Source organism: Sturnira hondurensis, unplaced genomic scaffold (genome assembly GCF_014824575.4).
Source record: "Sturnira hondurensis isolate 20B ecotype Veracruz unplaced genomic scaffold, ASM1482457v3 Scaffold0004136, whole genome shotgun sequence".
NCBI classification, from domain to species: domain Eukaryota; kingdom Metazoa; phylum Chordata; class Mammalia; order Chiroptera; family Phyllostomidae; genus Sturnira; species Sturnira hondurensis.
Window position 1 is genome coordinate 52,129,044 of NW_028076767.1, and position 13,314 is coordinate 52,142,357.

General features: G+C 32.3%; 1 protein-coding gene across 7 annotated transcripts in view; it reads right to left on the reverse strand.

The window, feature by feature from the left end:
* SLC4A10 (solute carrier family 4 member 10) overlaps positions 1-13,314 on the reverse strand; it is a 262,715-nt gene that overhangs the window by 95,413 nt on the left and 153,988 nt on the right. For 4 of the 7 annotated variants that reach the window (XM_037044586.1, XM_037044584.1, XM_037044587.1 and 1 more), the window contains exons 6-8: positions 10,576-10,764; positions 1,286-1,377; positions 256-345 (exon numbers count right to left, since the gene is read on the reverse strand). In XM_037044586.1, the coding sequence (XP_036900481.1) occupies positions 256-345; positions 1,286-1,377; positions 10,576-10,764 (371 nt within the window). The remainder of the gene's footprint in view (positions 1-255; positions 346-1,285; positions 1,378-10,575; positions 10,765-13,314) is intronic. The other 3 variants (XM_037044585.1, XM_037044590.1, XM_037044589.1) reach the window with 3 other exon arrangements.

The window sequence follows — 13,314 nt, forward strand, 5'->3', positions numbered from 1 at the left end:
AATAAATAAGCAATTTCTTATGTCACTGCTTTTAAGATATAGTTTCAAATGAAGAATATCAGAAATTAAATGTATGGCAGTTTGTAACAATTTTATTCCAACTTAGAGATGAATGAAGATGTAATGCTTTAAAAAGATATTTTTGGAACAGCAAATGGATTACATTTGAACTGGCTTAATGTTTGAATCACATGCCTCCATACAGTGAAATGAGCTTTGACCCAGCATAGAAAGACAGCCCGAGTATGCCCTCACCTCTCTCTCTTGCAGGTGTGGAGGTCCTTTGTCTTGCCTTTGTTTCATCCCACATGGACTAGTATGCCCCTTTTGTTGGCCTCCCAGTCCCTGCGCGCATAATTAACAGACTTAAGCTGGTACACCATGCTCCCACAGAGACTCCGCCAGGCACCAGAGGGAGGGCATGCACATGACCAGACCTAGACCACTTAGGCTTTGGCAGAGAGATTCTGAAACAGCAACGAGGAGCTGATGGCTATCATACTTTTCAGAAGCTTGAGGTAGTCAACTTCTACTGCTGCCTCCAGCTAGCACCTCTTCCCCACATTACAATCATCACCAGTGCTAAGGGCTTTATGGAGGGGAAAACACTTTGAGTTACTAGTATTTCAGCCATTCAGATAAAGAAAATTGTTAGCCCTCTTCATTTTGGGTCAGTATTGAAACTCCTCTTTCCTGTTTAAGTGTTAGTTTGCCATAGCCTACAATTGCACATATAGAATGTCAGAAATTTGCTAGCCAAAATTACATTATTTTCACAGAATAATTTAAGTGATTTCATTTGAATTAGCTCTAATTAAATATATCTCTCAATAGTCCATCTTTATTATGCTTTCATTAGAAACTTTGCTCAGTTCCACTATGTTCTAATGTGTTCCTACACTAATGCCTTTCTCTGAACTGTGACAATGAAAATTTATATGATTTGCTTTCCCACAGAGGAAAATAACTTTGAAAAAATAGACATATTAAATAATAAACTTCTGTTAAATTAGTTATGTGGTCCAGTTATTCTTTTTGATGGAAGAGATTGATTATACCGAATGACTCATACTTAAAGACTGTGCATAAAACTTACACATTTGGTTTTACACATTTTACACAAGTAAAATGTTACATGTGAACTTAAATGCTAACACTATAACAATATCCCACTTTGGCTAAGTAACAAAAACTGTGCATGCAAAAAATTGTGTCAACACCTCTTAAAGTGTGTAGTAGTTTCCAGTGTAATACTGTAGCTTACTCGAGAGACAGAGAAGCTTACCTTGCTAAAGTCAACAGTGCTGTTTTCTCTGCTCACATCGTTTTTATTTTCAACAGAGGTTGGAGCAGACTGTGGAGAAACAACCTGACCTGCTAAAAGAGATTGTTATTATAGAATACAAACAATTACTTATAGAATACAAACAATTTTAGACATATTGAGTGAAATATGAATTAAGCTAAACTAATACAGGTTTCTTAATGAGTTTATGAGGTAAGCATGAAGGGTCAATATAACTAGATCTCTTTCAATAAAAATATTCTCATTTATCAGTTACAGATAGAAACAGGAGAATTCAGTCAGATAAACAAATTCTCAAATTATAACTCTAATTAAATAGTTATTTCTTATGAAGAAAAATTACCTACAAAATATTTAAAACTAATTATGATTTTAAAACATCATTGATTTTTACATTGCATCCAATACTGATGGTATATATATATATATATTTAAACATAAAATAGATACCTATTATAATTTAAGCTCAGACTAAAGAATTTAAAATGCATAGTTTTTAAATGGGTAAATATTTATCTGAAAAGTATACAGCATATTTATAGCTTCTATTGCATCTTATAAAAATAAGCTAAGGAGAAAAAATACTTTGACCATAACTTTTAGAGATTTCTATATGAAATCTTCAGTTAGAAATACCTTTTCCTCACACAGTATGAAAACTGTGAATATGATTTTATGCTTCTCACTATTTGACTGTATAAGCATACAAATATTGGTCTACAGAGAAAAGATCAATAAACTTGAATTGTATTAATTTTCCATTAACACTAACCAGAAACTTAATTACTTTGTCATCTTTCCCCAATTATAGGGAAGATTATGATGTTAAGTGGGCAGTAGAGCTGGGAAGGTGACAATGGCTAGCAAAGGATAATGAAATTTCATTACTCACTAATTATGGAGCATTTTTTAATTGCAACTATTTGTAAGCTCTCCTTGTTTAGCAATTAAATGATAAAAACTAATGAGGTTTGCAAAATTTCACATACCTCTCTTCTTCCTTAACCTCTCCCCCGCTTTTGTTGTGAAATGAGTGATAATGACCCTGCTTTAAAGCCACGACCATATCTACAATAATCGATGCCAAACTATTGCCCTTACTCTCATCAGTCTTATATGTCAGGAATATTCTCTTGCGTCTGCCTCATTCTTCTCTCTACCCACCTATATTTCAACTGGATTCAAAGTTCACCTGTAGTCTCATCTCCAGTCACTTCAGTCTATACTCATCTGAACTTCTCTGAACTACTAATGCATCTACAAATAAAACCATTTCTTTAAATTTTCTCCTGAAATCCTATTTATTCTTTGCTACCTAGAAATTGCCTACTATGATTTAAAACACTAATTTACTTTTAAATATTACTAGAATTTTGCTTTGTGCACTATTAAGCTTCTTAGGGGTCGTTCATTAATAGATAACATTTTTTATGTTTTAATATTGTTATATTGCCAGAAAGTAATGGGCTTAAGATTCTTCTAGAACTGAAATAGTCTGTACTTTTGCTAAACAAAATAAAATAATACATTTGGTGAAGATTTTTTAAATTATTTTTTAAGGAAAATTTGCCTTTAACCATGTACACAAATTCTGATTATAGTATATTCTAAATTACATGTATAAACGTTAGAACAGTATCAGAGTTAAGCAGAATCATCTCTTTTCATTCTCCTATTTCTAACTGTGACGTGCAGCTATGACTGTGCACTGTTCATCAGCAGCCATTTGTCATTCTCAATATAATAACTGTAATTTTTAAAAAATCTTTTATATAATGCATTTGTGCTACTAACAGATGTCTTCAATCACCAGTTTCACATCATTCTTTGTATTTTCATAAGTTAGAACATTAGATAGATTTAAACCTAAATTTTCTGAATATTCTGTAAAATTGAGTGGTGAAATTCAAGGCATAAAAAAGTAAATAAACATATATGTGCCTTCTTATAATAATTTATTTCAAGTGGTATAAAAAACTACATGGAAAACATTATTTAGTTCAGTCAGAAAAAAAACACAAAAAAGGGGTCAATCCAATGTAAAGTAATTGACTTTGAAGAAATTTAATTATAGAGACTATGCTATAATTTAAAATTGAAAAAATTAAATGGCTTATGTTTCCATAAATATTCTTTGAATATAGAACATTTCACAGATTACTTTCAGCTTACATGATATGTTTACAACATTGGTACTTGGATTCTGCCTTGTGAATATTAATATATTTTGAGATTTATAGTTCTACAAAATTCTTGTTACTATATGATGAAAATTTTACAAAATATTACCTCATAAAGCTGAGAATTAGGAAAGGATTTGAGCCTATTTTCTATGAATATTTTAAGTGATATGAATATTGACCTAGTGGAGAGTACTTAACTAGCAGGAAACACACTGAATGGTAGCAAATCCTTGCTTCTTTCAGATTTTAGATATGTACACAGAATATATACTAGTACATGGGGGAAAAACATAAAAACTACCAAACTATAATACCGGAATATAAAACACAAATTTGGTGTCTCATTGGTCAGCAGTAATAGTTAAATAACAGTAGTAAATATTACCAGTTAAAAATATTTAATCACATCAAATGGCTTGCAAAGTTTAAGGAATGTTCCAAAACTTATTTTCAATATGTATATTAATTTGTTAAAATGAAAAAATACACATTAAATGTGTATATCTTTAAGGCAGTATCTGAAAACTTGTCAGGATACAGAAAAGCGTATGGGTAATATAATTTTAAAAGTAAACTGATAATTTTGGTTTCGATTACTTTGAAAAAACTTATACTTTTAAAAATAAAGCTTAAAATTTTATTACCTATCTATCTATCAAACTAAAGTCCTCACATGAATTATAGTCTATAAACTACTGGGAATCTCATAAATTAGAATAAGTTTTTATAATTCTGTCATCAATTATCATCTTTATCTGTCTACCTACTAATTTCTTTAGTTTATTTCAATTATGTCTTTCAAAAGAAGGTGATGAGTTTGAATTTCAAAATGACTTTCATTACCTCGAATACTATTACATAAAAAGAATCAGTAAATGTAGGTTTTAAAAGAGCACCTTTATTTTCTCACTGATGTCTAAAACAATAGTAGTTCATAGAATAACAGTTTTCAGGTAAGGATTTTACCTTCAAACAGAAGTGAATATGTTTTCTAAAATAACAAAGGATTTGCTAGAGTATTTCCCCCTCCAGGAGAAAATAGCATGAAGTTGGGATTTAGCCCTCACATATATGTGTGGAAGCTTTATAAATCCTAGTTTTATGATAATTTGTCTAATCACTAGGCCACAGTGCTTGAGAACATACATGTTTTTGTCTACTTTCTTGCATGACCATCATTTCACACACCAATCACTGTTCATATTAATATACCCTATAAGTAAATGTCATGGCAATGTTTAATCACATCTGTTATTAGCATGAAGGTGACTATCCAAAAGCAATAAAAAAAACCACTTACTAACTCAATAACCTTATTACATTCAGGATAAATTATTCAAAAACTGATGAAAATGGACACCATTGGTAAGAACTGGGAAGAGTTCATGACTATTTAAGTGTAAACATTTAAGAAACCTAACATAATCCTACATATTTACCATATGGGATTGTTTTTCCAAACCTTTAAATTCAGAGAATCCACCATTTTTAATGTTATCCATTTTAATATGTCACGCACCTTATCAATTAAAGTGCATATTATATAGTATTCATACTAGCGACTGCTTGAATAAATTTTCCTCTGAATCATGAATTCAATTTTTCCTCTAGATCCCCATGTAGGGATAACATATCAGTCAAATAAAAAGTTACTATAGACCATTAATTTTTCCAAGGCAAACCAGGAAAGATGTTGGGTGGCAAGCACAGGAGAAACCTGAGAGTTATTCAGGTGACTACTATCCAGGAAGTGGAAGTTCTGGCTTTCTCTTGCAACTGCACACATTTTAAACGAGGTTCATCGTGAAACTGGCATAGACCTTTCCCTTATCATCAAGTTGTAGGGGGGTAACATGAGATTATGCCAAAAGTACTAATTTCACTTTAAGTAATACCAGTATCATTAAAACATTTATTGAAACACAAAGGTAAAATACATTGTCAAAAAATATTTAAGTATTATATTCATACATTTAAGTCCTTACCTATAGTCTTCTTCTTTAAATAAGTTATGCATATAAGTATTGTAAAATAGCAGCTTTGAAATTTCTGTTTGGCCAAATTCAAATCAATAGGAGAATAATATATACTTAAGGTATATCATTATTTGCTACTGATTAACATACTGAAAATCGTGTGTCATAGAAGGAAACTGGGATGAAGACATGGAGGTACATTATTATTATCCTAGAGACCAAGCTGGTTTACACTACCTCAGAAAACTTCAACGCATTTAGAGTACCCAAAGGGTAGGAGATGAGGGAGGTACAGAGATGAGATGAGCCTGTTAGAGACAGACACAAGACAGAGCAAAATAAAGAAATATAAAAATGAATGACAAGGTTACATACATGTGTAACAATACATTAATTTATGGGAATAGAAAACATGAAAGAAAGGCTAGATATTTAGAAAGTGTTAAGTGAGCTACACTTCAAAAACATAAAAAGTACGCACATATTTAAACCTGGAAAAAATTACTATGCCTGAAAATAGTTAATGTAACATAAGAACTAACAAATTTAAACACATCATACTAGAAATATTTTTGTTGTTAAAAATCTAATCTTGGCATTCCAAAGCTCAGTAGCAATCACACAGCCCCTAAAAAGACCCATGTATTATATCAATGATGTCATCTTGATATTTGGGGAACAATGGAAAATACCTTCATTATGCAATATTTAATTCTCTCATCTAAATGAATATTTTACTATGTTTTCTTTCAGGTGACTCTAAGAATTGGTATTCTAGCTTTTTTTCTTCAGGGTAGAACATTATGAGGGATTATCTTTAACTCTTGGTATCTTATGATACCACAGTGTTTAAAAAAATAAGAAAGCATATGAATACTAAGCACACATAAAAATATCATGTATCTGAAAATAAATAGCCCAACATTTATAAAAGTAGTGGTTACAAAGCAATAAAAGTGACATCCAAACGCCATAAATAAAAGTCATCTGCCATCCATATTCCTACATTGTTGTGCGGGCTGGAGTGGGTGTGGCCCGAGAGCCAGCACGAGCCCCATCCTTCCAAACCTAGATGTTCTCCCGGAACCTGAGGCTCTAAAAGTAAGTCAGAGACCTCATGCTTTTTAACTCTTTCTGAGATCTTAAATAAAAGGTACAACTGGAAAGTATTCAGAACAGGAAGAAGAAAAGTATCTGAAGGAAAATAATTTGAGTTAGAATTTCTATCAATAAAAGACCCAGTGGAATGAAGATACTCTACACCTAAGAAAACTAAGAGTCCTAAATTATTTTTTAAAAATAAACTTTATCACTAAAGTAATAATATTTTATAATATATTTGTAATCCAAATGTCTTAAAGTATAATTGCATGCATGACTTAAATGACACATATACTGATAATTTTTTTCTAGGTAATTTAACATAGAAGTCTTATTTTTATTTTTAGAAAATCCTTCTAGTTTCAAGGAATCATTTGAATATTCTTGATAAATTTTTTTTTGAGAATTTTCTACCCCTATCCTTTTCAGGGTTCTAAGGTTAGGGAAGATATTATTTTTCTATTACTTTTTGCTGTTGTTTTGCCAAAAGTAACTGTCACTTTTTACTGAAACAGAATCAGACATTTAATTCTCACAGTTTTGATGCTTAATGAAAAGTGAAAGTTAAACACAGCATGGCGGCATGAAATATGCATGGTGAATCCATAGTATCCTGCATCGTAGCCTTAAGAGAATGTGCTGAACACCAAGAAAACAATATACAAAAAATACTAGTGTAGTATTTGGAGATGACATTGAATAAATTATCACAAATCACTACAAAATTGAACAAAATATTTTAGACTTCGGGAGGAGAGGAGCAAGGAAATTACTGTCTTACAAATATATAAAACCTATACTGGAATAACCCATATTTGAAATTCGGATTGACTTATCTAAATGTTTAAACCTTGGGACTGCTACCCAAGGTAGCATGTTCAAAGAACAAGTCAATTAAGAAAGTAAAAACCTTATTCTATATCATTCTTTTAGACTTATTTACATAAGAATCAGTTCAGTTTTTAGGGAATTCCTATTGTTTTGCCTCTAAAATAAAAGTATATTAAATAAGAGAGTGGTTATTTCTATTCTATGGTTAGGAAAAAAATGCTTTCTGTTTTCGAGTTTCTAGAAAATCTTCACTCTAATCCCTAGTCTATAATCTTAAATAAAAAGTCAGTCTTTTCACATGAAATCCTCTTCTGAAGAGATTTTTTCCTTCTAAATATTTTCTTGTTTATGCTATTACAGTTGTCCCAATTTTGCCCCTTTTCCCCCTCCACCCAACCTGTCCCCACTCCGACAGTCGATCCCAACACCATTCTCCATGCCCCTGGGTCATTCGTACCTGCTCTTTGGTCCCTTCCCCTCCTTTCAACCAGTCTCCCTTCCCCCTCCCCTTGTACCACGGTCATCTCACTTATAAACGGACCTGAAGATATTTTCTAAATAGTAAGAATATTATTATTCCATTTTGTACATTTTAAAATCCATTTTAAAGTGTACTACTGTACTACTGCACAAAAAATTTAAATCTCTATTGCATATTTTTAAATAGAATCCATAAATCTATGTTTATGTCTATGGATTTTGATGTTTGTTTATCTAGAGTTTGTCAGAGTTCATAAACAGATCGAGAACCTTAGTAATAAAGGTCTTTCACACTTTGTTCACTTCTGGATAGATTTAATTCTAAATTGGTCAAGTCTATACATATTTTCAGAAGTCTCGATATACATATTTATGCAAAGTATGTGAGGAAGCAAAACAGAGTCATAGGAGGTGTTACAAGCCTATACTTAGAAGACCACTTTTGACAGCATAGTCTACAACAATACTTAATTGGATGTATGAATCTTATTAGAAATGCGTCCAAGTTTTTATTACCCTAAAGTATGCCTCAAAAGCATCTGTATATGTTCATATAAAAGCTGATTGTACAGAGGTGACAGAATCACTTCCGAATTACTCACACTTTAGTTTTCAGAAAAACTAAGCAGTTGTCTAAACAAGACAAAAGACATGCTTTCAGAAAATTTTCTGTTTGTATGTTTCTATATGTCAACTTGTGATTCAAGTCTATAATTTCATCAGCTCTTTCTATATTTAACAGAAGTTTAAAGCAGCAAAAAATTGTGTGTCGAGGCTTCCATATTATAATAAATGTCTCATATAGTAAATTTAGCACTCTCTTTCCTTCAAGAATTTAATGAAATAAAAATATTTTATAGTAAATATTATCCCCAGTGAAATTTGTGATATAAATTATGGCTAGTTCATAGCCCAAGATGCTTGCATATTTGAGTAAATGTGTATCCTTAATACAGACATATATTTTATTGTCTGCTTTCCAGTATAAGTAATGAAGTGAAGACAGGTATTTATTTCTCTTTAACATGCTTGCATTCACCAAGAGTTAATTCTTGGGGGGGGAGGTGTATCTTAATAAGGTCTTTGGAATCACACAGACATAAGCCCATAAGCAAATTAAGTAAAATATCCAAGTCTGTTTTCTTAATATTATCATGACAACTAAATACTAATATTGCAAGAATAGTAAAACTACTACATTTTGTATATTGCCTTGAAACCTGAGAGGTACATTTTGTTATTTTATATACACCATATTTTAAAGCAAATTATGACTTAGAATATGAATGCATTTTAAATATATGAGGTAATACAAAGCAAGTTATAAATTCTAAAGATGTTCAGTGGAATTTATAAATACAAATTGGAGTAAACCATAATGTGCTCATAACACTTGTATTGAACTTAGAAGCACAACTACAGACTCTTCTGTATAACGATGATTTACATTCAGTTATTGAAGAGTCTTTAAAAAATCAAATGAGTATTTGAAAACTAATTTTCCATTAAAATTGGTTCTATATTTTGAGATAACAGTAGCATCTTCATTGATTTATTAAGACATTTATTTTACTTGTTTGTGTACTATATTTAATTCAGTAATATGAAAACTGGTAAAAATTACCATATAATGCAAAGTCTGAAGAAAATTCATATTCATGAATTTGTATTTAAGGCATTGCCAAAGCATGAAAATAGTAATGAAATTACATAAAATAATCCAGGCTGACAATGTATATATTTTAGCCCAGGTGTAGAAATCAGAATCTTTCTAGTAAAGCATTTGAAATTACATCTCATTACTTATCTTTTAAACTTAGAAACTTTCACAGCTAATGGAAGTTTAACAATTCATATTATCCTCATGTAACTTCATTTTCCTTTGTAAGACTAATGAAAAGGGTAGATGATAAGAAGAAATTCATAAGCCATTTCCTTAATGTAAATGATAAAGGGGCAAATGGATAGAAGAAGGAACCAAATGCACAGAAGGATAAAACAGTGTGAAGCACAACCAGAAGGAGCAGGTCATGAGTGCCAGAAAACAATGGTTGGTGCCTTTAGTGTTTCTGTGTGGAGATGATAAGTGAGGTGGCCCATGGATGTTGAAGATGCAGCAGTGCAAAGAGCAATGAGCCCATGAACTGGAAATCAGGACTACTATATGTAGAGCCACAGCACTGCACTACCTAGTCTTTTCAATCATATTCTCTAACGGAATTGTTGACTACAAGCAACATGAAACTGAGATATTTTTCCATAAACACCAAATAATGATGATATTCATTTTAACTCCAGGACTGTAAGGCAAAGCATTACATTACAGTCTCAAACTATGAGACAAAGACTAAGACCTTGTTTGGGATGCAACCAATGTTGAGTTATGTTCGGTACCTTCTCTAACTTGGAGTCTATAACTTATTAGATAAAAGTTTCCCTTGCATTCTTTCATAAAACTTTCAGGAAAACTAAACTCCTGTTAAAAGTTCCACAATCCAATGCTTGATAATAAAACTATACACACACACACACACAAACATAAACACATATATGTATATATGAAAAGAAGCAATTTTACAACAACAATCTAAACTTCAATAGATCAGTTTCAAATAACATATATATTAAAGGATTTAGAAGCACTTTGATATTTCAGACACCAATATAAACATAAAAAGTAAAATAAAGAAACATTTACCATTTTTATCCATGGAATTTGGTTCTGATTGTTTCTTGCCAATATCAGCAAAGGAACGAACAATGGGGATTCTATTGGTGAGTTTTTTCTGATTCTGGTGGTGATGCTGTTTCATCAGTGCTTCGTGGACTCTGTGGCGCACATCTTCGTTGAGCTGACCTGAGCTCACTTGTTGGTCAAGGACCATATCTGAAGAGAGAAGGCAGGAAGATTAGCACCACTTTCCTGTAGTGCACCAGCCAGGAACCACTGCACCTAATATCCATCCTCTAGATAATATCATGCATCTTCAAATAGAAATGCATTCCTTAGAAATCCCTTAGAACTTTGTGGAACTGTTGCACTACAAAGGCTTGGGGAAACTTGTATCACAAATCATTCCATTTTAAATATGTAATGACCTTACAGAATATTATATTTCAGACAGATATATTATTAATATGGTCTTTCACCCTTTTTTAGTAGAGAAAAATTTCTATGTTTCTTCTTCCAGTGAACAAAAGTCCACCTGTAAAAATCTGATGCAGGAAGTCTTAGGCGGGTGTCTAGTTGGTTTCATCTGAAGAGTAAAGAACTCTTTCACACTGATATAAACTCAGCCTTCTCAAACTTTACTTGAAAACATGCTTATATTAAAAAGTCCTTCTATAACCATAAATCAAAGTATAAAAGGAAGATTTCAGAAGGCTATAATTAAGCAGATTAATATTTACCATATGGAGAGTCAGAAATGCCTATAAAATAAGTAAATAAATAAAAGCATTTTAAGTTTCTTGGTAATGCAAAGATCATCTCAATGAACCCTAGTATAATTCATCTGCCTTTAGATTATCAAATACTAACTCTACTTGATTTTTTGAGACACTAACTCCTTATGTGAAGCAAGCAGATCACAATGAATTACCTCCCACTGCGCCCCTGAACACACTAAAGATCTGAAAATTGGCAGAATTCTCCATTATAAACAATGCTTTTCTTCCATGTGAAAGAAGACAGACTAGGGAAACAGATGGGTCATTGTTCCACATTCTAGCTGTGTGGCCTTGTAAAGCTGAATAGTCTCAGGGTCCTTATGTATGGGATGGAGATACTATCTATCTCATGTGTTGTTGCCAGGACTAAGCACATAACGCACAATAATTATTCCTCAATAATTGGAATATTGAGGCTATCAATAAAAAAAAATCCCAGCACAAAATTTTATTTGCAATTTTCATTAAGTAGGTTATAGGTCCCTGGTTTGAATTCTGAGGTTTTAATACATCCATCTATATTTTTAAATAGTATATCAAGTAGAGGCAAAGTTTGGTTTATCAATAACAGAAATCTAAATCAAATTAAAACAATGAATTTCAATGGCTTGAAAAACAGAAAGATCAAAGTTCGGCTGGATTTGGTTCCGTGTCTCTGTAATTCCATCGGTGTTCTGCTTCCCTGGGTGGGAACTTCAACCTCAGGCTCATTTTCCTTGTCACAGGGTGGCTGCCAGACAACAAGGAAACACATATCTTTGTCTGTATCCATACATTCTTTGCCTTTTTGTGACTTTCTCTCAAAAGAAAAGTTATTTTTTGCCTTGCCTAGGACAAATTTTCCTATGTCATCTGATATAGCCCTGCCTAAGCTAAACAAATCACTGGCAAAAATGAAGGGCCACCACAAGTGGTTTAAACTAATCAGGAACTGCCTTTCCCTCTAGAGTAAGTTCTCTCTCTCTTTTTAAAATATTTCACTTATTTATTTTTAAAGAGAAGGGAAAGGAGGGAGAAAGAGAGGGGGAACACTTCAACATGTGGTTGCCTGTCCTGTGGCCCCACTGGGGGACCTGGCCCACAACCCAGGCGTGTGCCTCGACTGGGAATTGAACCAATAACCATGTGGTTCACAGGCCCACACTCAATCCACTAAGCTACACCAGCTGAGGCTACAGTAAATTCTCTAAGCCAGAGGTAGACAAGCGTTTTCTATAATGAGCCAAATAACAAATATCTCAGGATCATGGACCATCTAATCCCTGTCACAATCACTCAGTTCTGTCTCTACAGCACAAAGTACTCAAAGACAACATGTATACACATAAGCATGGTCGTTTCAATAAAACTTTGTTATGGACAATGAAATTTGAATTTCATATAATTTTCATGTCACAAAATTTTAACATTTTTTATAATTTTTCAGTCACAGAAAATATAATAATTGTTCTTAGCTCATAAGTCTGACAAAATCAGGCAGTGCACATTTTGCTCTATCACTTGGCTGTTTAAAATGGAAAGGGGTAGAATGCATGTATAGAAGTCAGCTATAATGCAACGTTCACTATAATTACCTACAAAGTCCCTTCCAATTGCAAAATGAATGATAGTACAGAATAATTAATGTATACCTCAGTCTTTTATACATCAGTACTTATAATTCTCCTGGAATAATTTGAAATAAAGAAAAAGATAAGTTGCCAACATACATGATTTTACACTGAAACCTTATTAAGATTGAAAAGTGCATATAAAATGTGCATTACATACTTCACATTGGGAGCTGTAAAGTAGGTCATTAAAACATCAAAGTTATACCATTGTAAAGTAGTTTCAGCTATGTTGTGCTATGTATCCCCAGTTCAATATTCCAATCAGAATCAAAATGGTTAATATAATAAGCCATGCAGATAGTTATTATGTTTAACTCCTACTAAAGCACTGTCTTTCTATGCTTGAGAACTACAAAATCCTGTAAGTCACTAGC